At 37.6% G+C, this 20,872-nt stretch overlaps 1 protein-coding gene across 2 annotated transcripts; it reads left to right on the top strand.

Moving 5' to 3' along the window:
* Positions 1 to 171: 171 nt before the first annotated feature.
* Positions 172 to 20,504, top strand: ISY1 (ISY1 splicing factor homolog). Of its 2 annotated transcripts, none has more exons than XM_081318632.1 (11): positions 172 to 271; positions 3,769 to 3,791; positions 4,553 to 4,604; positions 6,322 to 6,387; positions 8,441 to 8,483; positions 9,316 to 9,428; positions 9,723 to 9,840; positions 12,212 to 12,334; positions 18,256 to 18,374; positions 18,720 to 18,806; positions 19,911 to 20,504. In XM_081318632.1, coding segments are annotated over exons 2-11 (831 nt in total). In that variant the 5' UTR covers positions 172 to 271; positions 3,769 to 3,789; the 3' UTR covers positions 20,019 to 20,504. The 2 variants fall into 2 exon arrangements, with proteins under 2 accessions (XP_081174758.1, XP_081174757.1); XM_081318631.1 differs by lacking the exon at positions 172 to 271 and adding an exon at positions 2,152 to 2,267.
* The last annotated feature ends 368 nt before the right edge of the window (positions 20,505 to 20,872 follow it).

The raw sequence follows: 20,872 nt of genomic DNA on the forward strand, positions 1-20,872 counted from the left end.
GTGAAACTGAAAAATACAGCAATAGCATTTACACATATACCACTTTACAGTGCTTTTACAGCCCTCTAAGCGGTTAACAGTATATTGCCCCAACAATCTGGGTCATTTTACCAATCTTGGAAGGCTGATTCAACCTTGAGCCAGTGAGACTTGAACTGCCAAACTGCTGGTAGTCAGCAATCAGCTAGAAGTAGCCTGCAGTACTGCATTCTAACCATTGCCAAACCAGGACTAGAAAGTGGTGCAACGCCCATCATTCCTTTCTTAAAAGGTATGTCCAGCATTTTATCCCAATAAGATACAAACGAAATTTACAAAGATCCTCAATAGCAAGCGATTTGCATGTTACTCATATTGCCTCATGTCAGTGTTAAATGAGACCAGAAAAACAGCAAACAAGAATTCACTTGGACAACATCAAATTGGAAACCACTGCTCTCTAAAAAGCAGTCAAATATGTTTGCCAAGGGACAACCTGGGTGATGGGGCAGGTTGTTGGAAACACTTTCTGAGGACAGACTAAAAACAACTTTGTGTCACTAATGAGAAATTGTATGTTTAGAAAAAAAATGAAAATTTCAACAAAAGGAACCCATCCCAATGGGAGTAACGATTTGGGTTTTTTTTCAACCTCAGGATCAAGGCTGCTTGAAATCATTGAGAGAGTATTAGACTCTGCATTGCATCAGCATACTCTACAGGAGAATGTTGGGGAAATCAGTAGTATGAAGTTTAAATGACTGATTTGCAACAGAATCCAAAACTAAATCTTACAGATGAATAGCTGAAGCATTTTTGGAATGACCAAGTCAAAGCCCTGACCTTTATCCGGTTTGTAGTATGATCTGAAGCAAGCAGTTGATGCGAAGCAGCCACAGTATTGTAAAGAATGAGAAAATCTCCAACATGTGCAGGATTGGTCAACAAATACAGAGATCATTTATCTAAAGTAATTGTTAAGAGAGATGCCACCAGTTACTAAACCTAAAACTTTACATGCTGTCTAGCAAAGACGTGATATACTCTATCTTGATTAGTAGTCCTTAAATTTCAATTACATACCTATGTCATGGTGCTGCATACTTAAGATAGTTGGAAGGATTTCCAAAGCATCTCACCACTATAGAGTGTAGTCACCCAGAATATGACAAATGCAGCACACCTAAAAGTTGAAGTTTTTGGAACACCAACATTAGTGACAAGAACCAGGAAACGAACCTGTTGAAAAATGGTACACCCACCACCTATGAGAGCAGGATCCTCACTTTCATACCCTGCCAGTTAAAAAGCTTAGAGCCATTTATCAAACTATATCTGAAAGTACTTTCTATTAATCCAATAATTACAGCGTTGCCTGTTTCAGTGATCCATGATTAGAAGCTGGATTTTTAATCAGATTGACTAGTAAAGAATTCTTGGAAACTCAAAACTTGCACTTGTTTGTAAAGCTTCAGCTAAGAGATATTAATGCTTGTAAAGCTTCAACTAATAAGAGATATTAAAAGCAGCGACACTGCATTTTTACGCTGCTTTTTACATGAAAGCATCTTTTGACCCACAAAAGTAGTACAAATAAAAAGTAAGTTTATAGAATACAATAAATTTAACTTCGCTTTAAAAAGGAGAAACAGAAGCAAAGATAATCCATCGCATGTTTTCAACAAGCAAAGCTTTTCCTTTTTCCTTAAGTTTTCTCCTGACTCCCTTTTTCAAGGAGCAGCTACTTCTGTAGATCTCAGCCCGCCAATTCCCTCAAGTTTTAATTTTAGCTCCGCTACGCCTGAGAATCCCCGGCAGGGCTCGCTCTTAGGCGGGAGATGGCATATAAAGAACTGGTCGAGAAACAAAGGCCCTGCTTGGAAAACGTCAATGAGTGCTAGAATGAGAGGCGATACGACGAAATCTCTAAGGCTCCAGGGGTCTTCAAACTTGGCCCTTTTATGACTTGTGGACTTCAACTCCCAGAATTCCTCAGCCAGTTGAAGTCCACAAGTCATAAAAGGGCCAAGTTTGAAGACCCCTGCTCTAAGCCTATCAGAGCTCTTATATAAGAGTTTATACGCTATTAGCGCTTTTGCCTATTCGTGGCAGTCTACGCAAACTGCAATAGACAACCGGAAATCGCTCTTAAGGAGTAGAAGGCAGAACAACTTACTGCTGTCGATTACCGATCAATCTCTTCCGGGTTATCGTGTTTTTCAAGATACGTTTTCGGCTGGGCGTCAGGTTTCGGGGTAGCGTGGTGTTCTGCCGCGGCTGCAACCATGGTGAGTGGGTGGGAGGCGAGGTTCGTGTTGGATCGCGGGATCCAGAATGACTTCTCCTGTGCTTTGTCTTCATGACGCTTGATCTTCTGCCAGTTTCTATATGGCCGGGGTTAGGCATGCACATGTGAAGGAACGCTCTTCTGGAAGCGCATGGGAGAGAATCGAACAGAAGTTATCGTCCTTCGCTGTCTTATACAATAATACCATTGTATAATGGGGTTAGATTTGGAGAAGATGTATAAGTGTATAAGAATGAGTCTGTAGGGCCTGAAGGAAAATACAAGACTTGCCATTGAAGATTGCTTGCAAAAAAATCTGTAGTTTTGTGCAGAGTTAGCAACTCAATATAATATTTGACCTGCCAACCCATAAGAGTGCAGCAAAATGAATACATATTTTTAAAAACACTAGTTTTCTTATGAGTGGATAGCTCCTAGTGTCCAGCACTATGTTTAATAATAGCCCTTGAATTCGTTAAGAAATTGTGTATAACTGGATTTTTCATAGCAATTTTAGTTTATTGTTCTGTGGATTACACACACTCGTTAATGCTGTTTTCCTTTTGGAACCAGGCTATTACTCTTTTAAAATTGCAGGAATAAAACTCATTTTGAATCCTGCAATTTATTAACTATCAACTATGTTATTTCTAGATTTTTTTTAAAAAAAACTAGTTCCGTCATGACTATCACAAGCACAATTATTTGCTTGGTTTTGTATGTTTTTCATATTCCTAGTTGATGATTTCTAGTTCTGTGCATTATTATGTTCTATTCTGTTGGATACCTGATTGTGTTGTGATTGACTGCTAGAATGGCATCAATCCAGTTGTCTCATTAGACCAGGGGTGTCAAACTCGCAATGTCACTTGACATTGCGACGTATTGCGACTTTTTTTCCATTGCTGGCAATGGGGTGGGCACAGTTTTGCCATGACAACTCTGGTCCATGGGCCAGCAGTTTGACACCCCTGCAGTAGACCAATAGGGAGTGTCTTTAGTTATTAAGTTATTTTTTTATTCATTTATTTATATCCTACCCTTATTATTTTCAAAAATAACTCAAGGTGGTGAACATATCCTGCACACCTTCCTCCTATTCTTCCTCACAACAACAGCAACCCTGTGAGTTGAATTGAACTGAGAGAGTGGCTGGCCTGTGGTCACCCAGCTGACTTTCATGACTTGAGTCAGGACTTGAACTCATGGCCATTGTTTTCTAGCTGGTGCCTTAGCCACTAGACCAAACTCCTTAGTTTCACATCAGATGTGACACAATGAATGGCTGGAACATCAACTCACAACTCAATAATTAGTAATGATCAAATCTATTTCTGAAGAGCGACATATGTGAAATTATAATTGCAACTCTTAGCACTGGAAGCATTGGATGTTCATACTGTATTGATCTAACAGGATTTTTTATTTCTTCTTGTAAAATTTCTCCAAACTTCATTTTATTAGTATTCATTTAAAACAAATAATTCTCTCCCTTCTTTAAGGCTCGAAATGCAGAAAAGGCCATGTAAGTAAATTTGAATTTTGTTTTTTTTAATTCTGAGAAATTGTCAGCCTGTTTTTTTAACAGTTAAACTAATTGTTATATTTATTCTACGCATAAAAGCATTTTAATGATTGAGAGAAATAACTTCCCTCCAAATACTAGTGGAGAAAACAGGATATCATTCATATATACTGTAGTTTCAATGTCCTTTGATTAAGAAAATATGACTGTGGTTTGTAGGCCAATGTAGACCAAGGTCTTTGTGGGGAGTTGCTTTTAATCTCCATTTCCAAAGAGAAAAATAAACTCTTACAGAATACAAAATACAGTTTAAAAGGTGTATTGAAAGCTTAAATGTGTTGGATAATCTAGCACAGAACATGTGAAAGGATTAGTCCAGTAAGTTCCTGGCATTCTTTCATGTTTTTATATTTATAAGGCTTAATCACTTTGTGAATTTTGTTTTTCTTTACTCATACAGTGGGAGGATTTGATATTTGTCTGGTTATTTAGAATTTTATATTTAAAATATTTTTAAGGAACAAGGACATTTTTTAAAAAACTTAAAACAATGAGGTTCTACTTTAAACGGTTCCAACTATAATCTTAAGTCATTTTTCTATGTTTAGTAACTAAAGTCTGTACAACTTTTCAGATAACGAATGCAAACTGCTTTACAGAAATACATTGATCTCTTTATTTACCCAGTACCAATCATCTAAATTGATGTTTGTAAATCATTTTTAAACAACAGACATTGAACTAAGTTTTATTCCTTTTAGGACTGCTTTGGCAAGGTTTCGCCAAGCTCAGCTAGAAGAAGGAAAAGTTAAGGTAACAATATAGTTAAACATATATAAACTACATTTAATTACAGAGGCTACTCTCCACTGAGAAGGCAAACATACAAATGGGCTCTTGAAAATAACATTAGCAATTCAGTCTAGAAATGCAGATGTTAATCTTGGCTGATTGATATGAAATTATTTTATCTCAATTTCAACCCAAAAAGCTGGGACTAGCAAGATATTTTTCTGTGTAAATAGCCGTTCAACATTTTCACGATATATACCACAAAGGTCCTGATTAAATTGTGGTAACGATCAGTATAGTTAATGTGCTAGTGTTTGGGCAATGCAAACCATTTGAAGGAGCACTTCACAAAGCACTCCTCCCAACTTGCTCAGTTTATCAAGATGGCCATACCTTTTTAAAAGGCTCACGGTGTTGCTTTTTCCATTAGGATTATTTGTGAAATAATGTGGCTTGTGCTGACATTAGTTTTGAAATTGGTTATTTAGAGACTTCTTGCTTTGCTTGTATGCATGTGGAGAACATTTCTGCATGCCCTGGCTTAATAATGTGATGCCTGAACATCAAACTGAGTTCTAAAGTTAGCTGCTGCTGTATGTAATGTTCTAATATATACATTTACCTTCTCTTCCCAGTTTTGTAGATGTTATATGTATTTTGTATGTGTGATTTAAATGAAAGCACTATTGCAGTCATTGATTGAAATTCAATATAATAAAAAAGGAACAAAATAAAATATTTAGCAATTTACATATCTAAGCAAGATTGCTTCTGCAGATAGTCATTCTGTTCATGCTGGTGATCTTCTCGTGGCATATTCCTTTTGCTAAATACAGAGCAAAATTTTATCACGAAATAGGCAACTTTAGGATTTATAACATGTAAAATTGATTCTAAAAAGTTCTTCAGAACAAAGAGGATATGCAAGGTTGCTTGTGTTTTAACTGTTTTTATTTTATCTCTACATCTGTGAGTGTTTAAAACTTCTTTTGTATTGTATGAACTACTAGATGAATTGACTACAGCTGACTAGAAATGAAAATAAATAAGATCCCACCTAATTCATGGGACAGATCTGAAATAAGTAATATAAATCTCCATTAACTGTAACAAAAGATTTGAACGATTTTGTTTTTTAAAATGTAATGTTCAAGTAAAAATTGAGAATGATGCACAGGAAGCTTCTAATAATGTATACTAGTCTTGTAGAGCAGTCTTTGTTTCAGTACTGTAAGCTAAAGAAGTCATGTGCTTTATAGAAATCAAGCTTCTCTGAAATACTCAACATTCTGATAAATTTATTTTTAGAAAACAATTAATGATATTCATATGTTTTCGCTTATGATCAATAAAGGACAACTGGAATGGAATCTCTAACTTTTCAGCTCAATATTTTTCTTAGCAGAAAATCAGCTATTTGACATTTTGATCTATGCATAAAAATTAAAATTGAGAATCACATGGCTGTCCATTGATATAGTATTCTATCATGGGTTGAACTCAATTTCATACCCATATCATTAGATAGCCATGTGATCCTTAATTTTAACATTTATGCAACAAAGTTTTCTTTCAATTGGTTGTTAAATTAATATAAAGTAACTATTATGTTTCTATCCGACCTGTCATGGATGTAAGAAAGCAAATACATTAGCTATGTAAGTAAACAAAAATAAGTTGTTGGAAAGTACATAGCTTAATGCTAGGATAATGGTAATGCATTTGCTTGTTTCAATAGGAGCGAAGACCTTTCCTTGCATCAGAATGCAATGAATTGCCAAAAGCTGAGAAATGGAGACGACAGGTATTTTTCTTTTGAGATCATGTATCAAATTTAAATCTGTAAAATTAACTTTGCTTGCATATTTTTACGGGTAGTCCTTGAGTTATGACTAATTGTTCAGAGACCATTCAAAGTTATGCTGGTGCTGACTGAAGAGACTTACAACTGGTCCTCAAAGTTCTGGCTGTTGTAGCATCCCTGTGGTTACATGAACAAAATTCAAGCACTTGTCAACTAACTTGCACTTGTGATTGGTTGCAGCACCCCATGCTTATGTGATCACCATTTGTGACTTTCTCTGTCGGTGTCCCACAAGCAAAGTCAATGGAGGAGCTGGCAGGAAAGGTTGCAAGTCGCTCAGATAAGTCTTCCCTACCCCCAGCCTTCACTCACATCACCACAACTTCCTTTTTTGCCTCTTCGCTTGCATTTATCCTGTGCCCTCTTTCCCCAGTCTTCCTTGGTCGCAGGTTCCTATGCACACATCTCACATCCTCTTTCTCCAGCCTTTCTGCACTCACACAGACCCCACACACTGTTTCTTTGGTTTTCCTGTGCCATCTTGCCCCAGCCTCCTTAAGCTTGCACATACCCTGCACCTCTTTCCCTGTCCTCCCTGCTCTCGCGCGCAACCTGCGCTTCCTTTTCCCAGCCTCCTTGCCCTCACATGCACACATGTCCCCTGTGCTCTTTTTCTCCAGCCTTCCTGAGTTTACACTGCACTGTAGTACTTCCCTTGTGTGCAGCCTGTGCTGAGCCTCCTAAGGCCTTCCCCATCTCCCTGTGGCACCCTTGCCTTCTTTACTTGAAACTCCTTCCACTTCTCACTTGACGGCCCACTTGTCTGAGTTAGGACAACAACCAGAACTGCTTAGATTGCTGTCACTGAGCAATGTGGTCATGTGATGTCATGCTTTATGGCAGCAATTATGGTTCCAGTTACGGTTGTAGCTCAAGGACTACCTCTACTTCCTTTTCTTTAGAGGCCTAAAGAAATAGTGTTATGTCACCACATTGCAGTGCACTACTGGGAAGTGAAAAAGATATAAGTAAGTATTTAAAATATCATTAGATCCAAGGGTGTCTGCTCTGTGTACGCACATTTGTTAGAGAACAGATACTTCAGACATGACATAAACACAAGTGATATAAGAAAGCCATATTATTTTATACATAGGGAAGATGAACAGATAAATGAATTAAATAACTTAATTTATGGAAGAGTGGTCTTGTGGTCAAAGTACACTGAAATAAATATATTAGTTACAGTAACAACAAAAAATATTCAAGTCTGACAGATGGCATAAGATGTATGGGCAACTGCTTGATGAATTAGGTAAAATACAGATATTTTGTTTATTAAAGAATATCAGAATAATAATTGAAAGACAGTGGCTTTGATCCAGAGTGGTTTTGTATTGAAAATAAATAAATTAGGTGGATTCTATTAACATGAACTGTGTTGCATTGGACATATATTCAGTATTACCATATAAATGTCACCTAGCAGTTCAGGTACACTAAAAGCACAAATGGCTAAAACTAAGATTTAATGTGACATTAAAGGTATTGTTTATATTTATTCTTTCAGCCAATTCTTTTTCAATATTCAAATGGAGCAATAAAATTAAAATATAAACATTTAACTTTTTTAGTTATTGTTAGCACTTTAAGCAGTATAAGTGGGCTGAGGAAATATTTTTAATTCATGTTTAATATTTAAAATCATCCCATTTGGGGGTTTTGCATGTGGTCACCAAAATAATTGGTCTCCCTTCTATCAATCAAACATTACAGACTTTAACAAAGCAGAATAATGGTACAGATGTTAACCAGTACAGGAGGAAAGCTATGTCTATGATATCTGATTATGTTGCATCTGGTGAAATGAGCAGCAGCTTGCAAATAAAATTTTAGTAAAATTTGCTAACATCATTTGCTAAAGATGTTACCAAGCTCAGATATTAACCAAGAATTTTACAGTTCTAAACATGAGATGTCACAGTGTAAAACAGTACTTTGCTACTCTTTCGAAGAAAAGAACTAACCATAGCTTATTGTCTCTTTTCAAAAGATTATTGGTGAAATTTCCAAGAAAGTGGCCCAAATTCAAAATGGTAAGTTCCTAATGATGGGAGTAGTCTTAGTATCCTTCTGCAACTGTAGAATTTAGTTTTCAGTAATATTTAAATTTGCACCTTTTCCTAGTTGTTAATTAAGAAGTATGGTACCAATTTTATGAGGATAAATTGATGCCAGTATTCAAAAACATCTGTAAAATGCGCTCTTTTACCCTTTTCTCCCTCTACCCTCCTTGACGATAAAAAGGTAAAGGTAAAGGTTCCCCCGCACATGCGTGCTAGTCGTTTCCGACTCTAGGGGCCGGTGCTCATCTCCGTTTCAAAGCCGAAGAGCCAGCGCTTGTCCAAGGAAATCTCCGTGGTCATGTGGCCGGCATGACTAGACGCCAAAGGCGCACGGAACGCTGTTACCTTCCCACCGGAGTGGTCCCTATTTTTCTACTTGCATTTTTACGTGCTTTCGAACTGCTAGGTTGGCAGAAGCTGGGACGAGTAACAGGCGCTCACTCTGTTACGCGGCACTCGGGATTCGACCCGCCAAACTGCCGACCTTCCGATCGACAAGCTCAGCGTCCTAACCCACTGAGCCACCGCGTCCCTCCTTGACTTGATACTGTTCAGTAAACCTATATAAATATTTAAATTGTAATTTTATCTGAGAGGATTTGCCATTTTTATATAAAACATACTAAAATTTTTAATAATTTGAGGGCCATTATAATTATCCAGAAGCAAAGAGAAGTTATCGAAAGGAGTAAAGCAATATGACAGCTCTTTTATAATTCCCACAGATTTTCAGGATAGAAAACGGTATTGTTTCAGTTTGAAAAGAACACATGATAAACAGTATTTTCTTCTTTAAAAATAGCTGGTTTAGGTGAATTCAGAATTCGTGATTTGAATGATGAAATTAACAAACTCCTAAGAGAGAAGGGACACTGGGAGGTCCGTATAAAGGAGCTGGGAGGACCTGATTATGCAGTGAGTATGCAATAATACCTGTGAGAAGGTGCAAAAAGTATAAATGTATTATTCTTAAGTTGCTAATAAAATATTTGGTAAAAGAACCACTCAGATAAATTGCTAGTTCAAATATTTTAGTCTCCCTGTTGAAATAATTTCTTTCACTACTTCCTGCACAATTTGGGCAGATCCTGGTCACATCAGTTGGTTAAAATTATCTGAAGTCATGTGAAATTTTGTTTACAGAGATAGATAGGTTTTTTAAAAAAAGGTTTACGGCTCATCTCCCTTTAAAAAAACATTTTTTTATAGAGAATTGGTCCTAAAATGCTTGACCATGAAGGGAAAGAAGTTCCAGGAAACAGAGGCTATAAATACTTTGGAGCAGCTAAAGACCTACCTGGCGTTCGAGAGCTTTTTGAAAAAGAACGTAAGTATCTGCATGTTGATTGGACTGTTACCGTAATGCTAATACATTGCATGTAAACGTCATTGTGTTTAAAGTTCTTTTAAGATAAAATGCTATTTATTTTCCTGCTTTTTGATCTTGTGAAGTCAGAGTTGTTTTAGAAATGAATGAAATTTAATCGGTCAATCTTGTCTTTGCATTCCTTGGCCCACCATATAATATATATATATATATATATATACATATATATATGTGTGTGTGTGTGTGTGTGTGTGTGTGTGTGTGTGTGTGTGTGTGTGTGTGTGTAAATTACTAACAAAGAATTTGTTAGTAATTTACACAAATATATGAATTGTCCGGTGTGACTACTGCCTGTTTGATAGCCTTCAAGATAGGCTGAAAACAGGAAATAAAGATTTGCCCCATGTTTGGGGCCTAGCAAGGTAATCTAAATAGTTAACATTTGAAACATACATATATATATATATATATTATTAGATTTATATACCGCCCTTTCCCGAAGGACTCAGGGCGGTTTACAGGGTATTTTAAAATCAAACCAATACAAAATACAAAAGTTAAAAAACAATTAAAAAAGATTAAATTATCCCTAAAAATAAAAACCCCAGTTAAAAATTCTCAGCCTTTAGCGTGATTGCAATAGTTTATTTGCTCCAGTACAGAGAGTCAGTATAGGCAGACCCTGTATTAAGAAAGTCAGATTTACAGACAACCCATACTTACCAACAGGCTGCCTGTTACTAAAAATGTTCTTACTGGAGCTGATGAACCACTGAAGCTACACAGTTTTCTTATTTGTTTTTTTTTTGTTTTTTTTGCATTTCTGAATCGCCCATCTCCCTCGAAGAGGAACTATACAATAAAACGTCAAAATATAAAAATAGTATGTGAAAATGATTAAGCTAGAATTGAAATTTTAGAAGGAGGCAAGAATAATTAAGACCTATTAAAAGTGAATTAAAAAGGTGAAGGGAGGATTCTCAGGGCACTAATCAGCCCCAGGGCTATATGTTCCTTTGAGCTACTCCTGTGAGATCACAGAGCCATGTTTTAACTCTTTTTTGGAAGTCCAGGAGAGGGGAGGCCTGTCTCACCTCCAGCGGGAGAAAATATTCCACAGGGCAGGGGCAATGGCAGAGAACGCTCTCTTCCTAGACCCCGCCAATTGAAGTCTGTTAACTAATGGGGTCTGCAACGTATCTGACCTGCTGGCGGGCTAATGTGATGGGACAAATGCACTTCCACAGATAGCCTGGCCTCGTGCCAAGTAGGGCTTTATAAGACAGAACCAAAGCCTTGAGTTGGATCCAGAAGCAAACTGTCACCCAGTGCAGTTTGTGGGACAGAAGTGTTACATGTGCCCTTCTCTGAGCATCCAGTATGGCTTGTGCAGCTGCATTCTGCACCAGCTGAAGATTATAGATACTTTTCGAGGATAGCCCCTTGAATGACTAAGTGGAGAGCCTCCCTGTCTGGGAAAGGATGCATCTGGCACACAACACAGAGTTTGTAGGTATTAAAAATGCACAGTTTCAGTGGTTCATAAAAATATTGCACGGTTTCGGGGGTTCATCAGCTCAAAAAAGAATGCTGAGCGCCATTTTTAGTAATATGTAGCTTGTTCATAGGCACAAATTCCAAGTTACGTACAAATCTGAGTTAAAGACAGAGTTAGGAATGGAACGTAATCTTAACCCAAGGAACGCCTGTAGTGTCATCTTTTATTCTACTTCTTATCTCTTCCACAATATAAATATATAAAATCCATAATAAATAATTGGTGCTTTTCTGGACTATTTCAAAATGATTATAACCAAATTTGTCAAATGTGTATGGAGATTCTCAGTCATTCAGGTCATGGTTGTCCCACAGGTGCTTTTCAAAAGGCAATGGGAATTTCTTGCTTTTTTTCCTTGAAAATGTCTCACTTCTCATCCAGAAGCTTCTTCAGTTCAGTTTTTCAGTTCTTCAATTTAACAAATATAAGACATATTTGTCAAATTGAATGTTAACCTCACCTTGCATTTAAAAATTGGAAAGTTTCTATGAAGTAGCATGGGTGGTGCCACATCGTAATTCTTTTTTAGATAACTTCAGGTTATGATAAAATGGTAGAACATGGGTATCTATGTAACAGTAGCAAACACAGCAGCTGCAGTATTCAAAACATCCCCCCAAAAAAGAGTTTGATTGTATCTTGAGTAGAGACTGAAGTAAAAATTAAGTACTCATAAGAAGTACTCTGTCTAAGCTTTAGCTTGATTAAGTTAATTACAAGCACTAGTAAACTTTTAATTGAACCTGTGACCTAAAATCTGCTCTTTTATGCTTCTATTTTATTTTTTGAAAACGATTTAATTTGTTCCACTAGCCCTTCCTCCTCCACGGAAAACTCGAGCTGAACTCATGAAAGCTATTGATGCAGAATACTATGGCTACAGAGATGAGGATGATGGTGTCCTCGAACCGCTGGAACAGGAACATGAAAAAAAAGGTATAGGAAATAACTCGGCTTTTTGACAGTAGCATTTATTCTGGGTTTTGGTAGCCAGAAACAGCTTGTATTAAATATTCCAGTTCTTGAATATGAGCTTGCAGCTGTATTCTGTGAGATTCAGTCTTCATCTTACTCCGTGATATTCCGGGGATCTCTTCTGTTACTTAACCACCTGGAGGACTCAGCTAAAAGCAAGATCAGTTGGGAGTGATCATGTCAAGAGCTTTGGCTGCTTTTGTGTTCCAGACATTGATCAGATTCATAACAAAATTGCCTACCAAATTGTTGTATTTTCTATTGCAGGTTGCCAGATAACTTTCTAAAAGAATTATAAATGCTAGGAATTTAGACTCAAAATTTTTGCATTTAAAGTATGTACGACCATCATGTCCCATTCCAAAAAGTAAATAGATACTATTGGAATCTGTTGAAAGTTCATTTGATAATTTAGAAACCAGATTATTCACCAGATTTTGAATAATGATGTTACCCACTGTCATTAGCTTGTACTGGCATCTTGAAGTAAGACTTGCATTAGCGTGAAGCCAGTGGTACCTTTCATCTGCAACTTCTATGTATTTTTAGCAAGATGTCAAAGCACAGATAGTTCCTAACTCCCATGTATGAGCAGAATGCTCCATTCCACAAATAGATGAGGCTCAGCTGTAGTAGCAGAAAACTCCTTAGAACATGGGTGTCAAACTCGTGACGTCATGTGACATGTGATGTATTGTGTTTTTTTCCCCATTGCCGACAGTGGGGTGGGCGCGGTTTTGGCGTGACGCATGCGGCCCCCTGCCTTAGAACACTCCAGAGTTAAAGTTCTTAATGGAGCCTTCTATTTTCAGTTTTTCACGGGAATGATTTATCTGTGAGAGCATTCTGTCAACTCCTAAACAAAAATTTATCTTGGTCACCAAAAATTAAATTGAGAGTACATTTTGTAAACATTCTGGAAATCATTAAATCCCCAACTGTTCCTGTTGATAAGATACCAACATTAGATGTCCCCCCAATACACTAAATTTAGAAGGAGACACTGTAAGCACCATCAGTTTAAAGATCACTTCAGAAATACAAAGAAGTGCTGGGTAGTAGATAGTGGTACATCAGCAGAATCTCAATGTCTTGATGGTTCATCACAGATGTATATGTCCAGATTTTCAAATAGAATTTTTTAGTAGAGGTATAAATTCCAAAAGCTTACTACTACTTCATCTTTTCATTCAATGGATCATGCACATTGCTGCATTTTGAAAAGAATTGTTTTAAGTAGACTGAAAATGTCCTCCACTCAGCTGAGAGTGAGCCAGACCCACTTATTCATTCATGGTTAAATTGTGGGTTAAGGGATTCTTGCTAATTACTACACTGGATTGAGTAGTAGCGTTTTATGACCAAACAGACCTATCTTAAATGAGCAGGAAGCTCTTGGTCTTCCTGAAGCACTAGCAAGCAGTAGAATTTCTAACCTACAGAAAACCTGTTAAGACTTAAAGCAAGGAAATAGTCTTGGTCCCAAACTGCTGATGTCTCCCTGCAAGTCTATCTCTGTATTCACTGTTCTTTTCTTTGTTGTTGGGATACCAAGAAAACAAATTGTTTCTTCATTGTTCCAAGGATCTAACATGAAGTCGTCATTCTACCTGAAGGTGCAGCTCACCCACTAATACAACCCACAGCATAGTGGTTAAGATGTCAAATTGGGAGTGGGGAAATTCAGCTTGTGGTTTGCCTTCAGCCGTGGAATTCACTGGGTGACACTGGGTCTTCACTTTCTCTTAGCTCAGCCTATTTCACAGGATTTTTGTTGTGGGGAAAAATATTGTATTTATGTATTTATTTCCTGCCTTACAATAAACTCAGCGTTCCGTGTGCCTTTGGCGTCTAGTCATGCCGGCCACATGACCACGGAGACGTCCTCAGACAAGCGCTGGCTCTTCAGCTTTGAAACGGAGATGAGCACCGGCCCCTAGAGTTGGAAATGACTAGCACACATGTGCGGGGGAACCTTTACCTTTAAGACGCTGAGCTTGTCGATCAGAAGGTCAGCAGTTTGGCGGGTCGAATCCCGAGTGCCGCGTAGCAGAGTGAGCGCCTGTTACTCGTCCCGGCTTCTGCCAACCTAGCAGTTCGAAAGCACGTAAAAAATGCAAGCAGAAAAATAGGGACCACTACGGTGGGAAGGTAACAGCGTTCCGTGCGCCTTTGGCATCTAGTCATGCCGGCCACATGACCACGGAGACGTCCTCTTCGGCTTTGAAACGGTGATGAGCACCAGCCCCTAGAGTCGGAAACGACTAGCACACATGTGTGGGGGAACCTTTACCTTTTACCTTTTTTAGCAAACATCCATCACACCTTCCTACTCCTGTTTTCCCCACAACAACAACAACAACCTGTAAGATGGGTTGGGCTGAGAGCGACTGGCCCAAGGTCACCCAATTGGCTTTCATGGCTTAAGTCAGGACTTGAACTCATGGTCTCACTCTTTCTAGCCGCATACCTTACCAAGTAGTAGACCAAACTGGCTCTCTACATTTGCATCGAGTTTTAAAACATTATCTCTTGTACCAAACATTTTCAGTACCATGGCTGATAAGCAAGATTGGCAACTTAATGACTCTTATTTTCCAGCCTAAATGCCTATATTGTATAGCCTTTTTCTGGGAAGCAGTCAGATGTTTTTGTTCCTGCTATGTAATGCAGTTCAGTAAATGCTGCTGCCATTTATTGGTAAGCCTGGCTGAATCTGCTTTCATGGTAATTAACTCCAGAATGTGGATCCTCATTTATCACATGCATACAGAGGAAATTAATGCATGTGTTTTAAGTATGAATGGGCCTAAATAAAAGTAGATGAACTGAAATAAGGAAATAACGAAATTGCCTTTTTTAATTTTGTTAAAATTCTCTTAACTGAATGTGAGTGATCTCCCAGTGGAACTTACTTCTTATCAACAGAGCGCTTTGCTGTGTTGCTTTTGAATTCGGAATACTGTTGTGTTTCAAAGATTTACACAAATAATAAGATGAGATGGATTTAAAGAATTGTGGAATTGGAAAGGACCCCTGGGTAGTCCTTGAGTTATGGCCAGTCACTTAATGACCATCCAAAATAATGATGGAATTTTACTCATGAACCATCCTCAAGTTACGACTGCTGCACCACCGCACATGATTTCAGGCAGATGACAACCGGCTCAAATTTATCACTGATTGCAGCATCTTGGAGTCACATTTGACAAAAAACACCCTTTCGATAAGATAAGATTCAGATTTACAACCATATGATTCACTTAAGGATGGTGGTGCCAGGCTTAACAACTGTAAAAGCAGTCTCAAAATAGAGTCCAGTCATGTTGTGACCTGAGTTTTGACTGCAACAACTTAACAACTAAAATCTGGGTTTCAATTGTGCTTGTAAATTGAGGACTAGCTGCATTTAATCCAGTCCCCTGCTTGGTTTAGGAATCCAGATTAAAGCACTTCCAACAGATGCTTTAGATGCAGTACCTACATAGACCACTTGAAACATCAAGAGGAAGGGAGTTTACTTCCCTTTTGATTCTAATTCCATTTTCAGTCTACTTTAATGTTCAGATTTTTCTGCCAAAAGCTGTGTTCCTATCTCTTAGATCCATTATTCTATGTTTTGGCCTTTGGATTGATAAGAGAGCAGGTTTTGCTTGTACCCAGTCTTCTCTTGTCAAGGCTATATGTTACCGTTTCCTTTCACAGGAACTAATTTCTCGTTCCTGGATCATGCTTGTCGTCTTTCAGTCTAATCCTTCATAGTGTGGAACTCAGAATTAGATCTAATAAGTTCATTTTGCAATGAACTATTATTCTAAGGTTCTTTTCACATCTGTGCAAATGCCTTTGTAGGTCTGTGTATTCTTCCGCAAAGAAATTGGCATTTGTTTTGGTTAAATTTCATTTAATTTCCTGCAGTCCATTTCTTTAAACCTATTGGTGCCATTTGAGGTACGTAGAAGGCCAAGGACCGAACTCTACTGAATACCTCACTACAGTATGATGAGGAAACATTGGAAAGCACCGAGTACAGCTTTCACTCCAGCTATGTATATTATTTCATGCCATCCAGCCCAGTATAACTAGTTTGTTAGCTATAGTGCCAGAGGATACTCGGTTAAATGTTTTGCTGAAATCAAGAAACTATGTCTCTTGCATTTACACAGTTTACTAAGGAAGTTACCCGATCAGAACATGAGATAAGACTAACCTGGTGAGACTTGTTTAAGATAAATCCAAGACTGTTTCTTTTCAAGATGCATACGGGTCAGTCTCTGTAATTCATGCAAGAGTCTTCCGAGGTCCTCGTGTGAGACTGATTTATAATTTCATGGATCTCCCCCCCCACACACACTCATCTTTTGTTGTTGTTGTTTCTTAAAAATAGGGATGTGTTGTCTTCTAAACCAGACATTAGCAATCAGAAATACTATCTGAAGGTAACACAGACAGATTCAACCTGCCATTGTGCTTCGGTGTTATTGAATCTAGCAGCTTTTGCTAGAATAAAGAGCAAAAGGGTGCTAACACTTGGCTGCAACTCCTTAAAGCAGCAGCACCTTTTTCTGGGATCACATGGCTGCCCTCTTTATCTGCTACCTGATCTTAGACAATGACACATTTGGCCTAAGGAATTGAAAAATGGTGCTAGATTCATGTTCCCACATCTTCCAAATAATCTTTTGTGCCTTTGAATCTAAAATGCTTAAGCCTGTATAGACGCTCCTCCACTAATTTTAACCAAGATGCATTGTACTGTATCATCAGGTTAATTAATTTGGATTTCTAAGCAGATACAGGTATTTTTAATATTCAGTGCAACTCCTCTATTTCTGCTGTTTTCCTTTCGGGGGGAAAAAGGTACATAATGCCAATTATGTACCCTTCAACTGTTAATTTAAGGTAAAGGTAAAGGTTCCCCCGCACATGCGTGCTAGTCGTTTCCAACTCTAGGGGCCAGTGCTCATCTCCGTTTCAAAGCCGAAGAGCCAGCGCTTGTCCAAGGACGTCTCTGTGGTCATGTGGCCGGCATGACTAGACGCCAAAGGCGCACGGAACGCTGTTACCTTCCCACCGGAGTGGTCCCTATTTTTCTACTTGCATTTTTACGTGCTTTCGAACTGGGTCTCAATTATACCTAGTTAGTATATCATATTTTCCTTCCTTTACTAAAAGTTCTTGTTCATTTGGTATATTATGTTCTTTCAGATTTTCACTGATTTGTTTAATAGGTCCTGTTAGAGAAACTCTTCTTGTTCTGCAAGGCTTTAAATGATCTCTGAAAACTTACTTTTCTCCAAATTCTGGCATTGGTGTACCGACCTGGTTTATGTTTTGGGTTGGGTATGTTAGGGTTAGATTTATTATCATATTTACTTTTCGTTCAGTATAAGCATTTGCTTTTAAATTTATATGCCACCCAGAGTCCTGAACAATTATATAAGTCTTAATTACAAACAAAATTATAAACAAACACCTCCCCTCCTTTTTTTTACAGCTTACAAATTTCTTTTACTCCAACCATCACGTATTGATCTTCTCCCTTTTATAAGTTCTGAGTTGCATAACTTAGTTGCTTATATTTTTAGGGGTAAATATAAAACTAAGCAACCCTATGACACGCTGGGTCATCTGTTGAAAGAAAGATGGTACAGTCTGGTATGACCAGAGTGAATATTAAATGTACCCATAATCATCTAAGAAGAATATATATCATAAATAGAAAAATAATTGTGGTGGCAAACAAACTTCAATAGTAAGTCAATATTTACTTATCTTAAAGAGATAAACAGAATGTCCACTATAACGATGAGTAGTTACTGTATCTTACGAGTTTGCGGTTTTCGATACAACTTTCAAATGTGGCTATTTTGCTTTCCCAGTTATTGCAGAAGCAGTGCAAAGGTGGAAGGTAGAGAGAGCAGCATATCTCGCAAGAGGTGACAAGGAAGAGGAGGAGGAGGAGGAGGAAGAAAACATCTATGCAGTAAATGACAACGAGGTATATCTCTTTCCAATTTTATAGTATATATTATATATAGTATACATAGTAAACTATATAGTGTACTATATAGTTATGTAGAGTGAGTGATAAAAAGATTAACAATAAATGTGCAGCTACACGAGTGATAAAGACGAATTATAAATGTGCAGCTACCTATTCACAATTTGATACACCAGCATTTTTCAATGCTATTTTATACGTCATGAATATAATTAACTCTGATTTCTGGCTGGACTCTGGCTGAAGTGCAGTCAGGAGAGCAGGTAATTATTCATTTTGAGACAAAGTTCTAATGATTTGCTAAGCAAACTTTGAATTCGGCATTTTCTCAATGCTTTGCAGTCTGATGAAGAAAATGGAACGAAAATTGATGGTGAGGATAGCCAGCAGAAGTTTATTGCTCATGTCCCAGTACCATCACAACAGGAGGTAAGGATCTGCACGTGAAGGAAATACAGGAAGCATAACTTTGAAAGGGAGGGAGGAAGAAAAAAAGGGAGAGAGAAGGATAAAGAGAGAGGAATTAATGAGGAGGGAAGAAAGGATATACAAGAAGTTTAACTTTGAAAAAAGTAGATTTGTGCGCTAGTTGCAGCAAAACATTAGTATATTTCAGAGTAAGAGGATGTCCTCAGAATATACTGCAATAGAGCCCTGGTGGTTAGAATGCAGTACTCCAGGCTACTTCTGCTGGCTGCCAGCAGTTCGGCAGTTCAATTCTCACCAGCTCAAAGCTGACCCAGTCTTCTATCCATCCCAGGTCAGTAAAATGAGGACCCAGATTGTTGGGGGCGAGATGCTGACTAAACCACTTAGTAAAGCGGTATATAATTCTAAGAGCTATTGCTAAATGCTGTTCCTGTTGATAGTTGGGTATTTACATACGCTTGGAAATAAAAGGAGAGATGGTAACCGTACCACTTTCTTCATTAGGAATTTAATTCTTTACTAGACAACCTGTGTCCTGTTGGGTCTTTGTTTTAAAGATTGTGTTTTTCCTAAATATAGAAAACAGAATGACCATGGGAGTAGAATGAACTTCTAACTTCCTGTTGGCTTCCCCATTATGTTTTCCTTCCCTCCCTCACTGTTATTATCTTCCTAACCCTTCCTTCCTTCCTTCCTTCCCTTCCCTTCCCTTCCCTTCCCTTCCCTTTGATATGAAAACTTGATTTGCTAAAGTTCTATGTAATCTTTAGGCTCAATATTAGTGAGGAAATTAGAACCTTTAAAATGTATTCATACAGTGCAAACAGTTAAAATGTAGGTTATCTAATTGGCATGTTTTGATTGTTTGCATAGTATGAATGCATTTTTGTAAGTGTGTTTGCAAGGTGCTGCAGTTGAACAATTTACTAATTTTTATACTCATTTCTGAAAAAATGTATTTTAACTTGGTTCCAGGTTCTATGGCCAAAGTAATTTTTGACCTACATAATTAATTCTGTTATCATGCTGTCATTTTCTTAAGTTACTTTTACTAAAGAATTTCCAATTTGCAAGTTTTCAAATTGAATGTTGCTCACTTAACAGATTGAGGAAGCTCTCGTCCGAAGAAAGAAGATGGAACTTCTTCAAAAATACGCCAGTGAAGCTCTTCTGGCTCAAAGTGAAGAAGCTAAAAGACTTCTAGGATTATAGTAATTGCTCCTTCTATTCTGGATAGTCTTTCTTAAAACGACACATAATCTTGATTCTACAGAATCAGTATCTTCTTGATTCTATTGAAATAAGACTTTGCAAGTTCTAGAATGAAAGAGGTTGGGTTTTTTCCAAAATACACTTTATTACACATTTTCACTATCCTAATTTATGGGAGTTTATTCATTTTTAGCTTCCCCCTTCGAGTTCTAAATAGCCAGCCTGCTTTGAATTTATCTTTGTCTACCTATTTTCCTCTTTGTTTTTTTTTAATTTTACCTTAGTAACAACGTATCTAGTAACGGTATTTAATTTTGAATTTTCAAGAAAACTGAAATGTTCTGTATAGTTAATATGGAACTAAGTATTATGATAATGGAGAAAACACTCACTTGACTGGGTTTTTGAAATGCTGAATATTTCAGCAAGTAAAATTGTAAATACTGTTTATAAAATTTCTTATTTTTTAGTAAAACTTTGTGCAGATTTAATTGTTCTTTGCTTTTGTTAAAAATGCTAAAATTTGTCAGTTGTGAATATGGTAATTTATAAATAGTATGAATTCTAGGAATCTATGAGTATCAACAAGATGAGTAATTGAAACAAAAAAAAACACACATTGTATGTAAAATTTTATGTGTATGTGTACAAAAAATTAATTTTCCAAGAACAGTTTAGAGCAGACATGTCAAACACAAGGCCCGGGGGCCGGATCCGGCCCGCGAAGTGGTTTCATGTGGCCCGCGAAGCCATCCTGGAAACAGTGAGGGAACAGCCCCCACTGCCTTGGCCCTGGCCCAGAGACCCTCCTTCTGCCAGAGACCCTCAGATTTGTCCCACTCCTGCCCAGGCCC

This window comes from Vipera berus, assembly GCF_964194415.1.
Source record: "Vipera berus genome assembly, chromosome: 2".
Lineage (NCBI taxonomy): Eukaryota > Metazoa > Chordata > Lepidosauria > Squamata > Viperidae > Vipera > Vipera berus.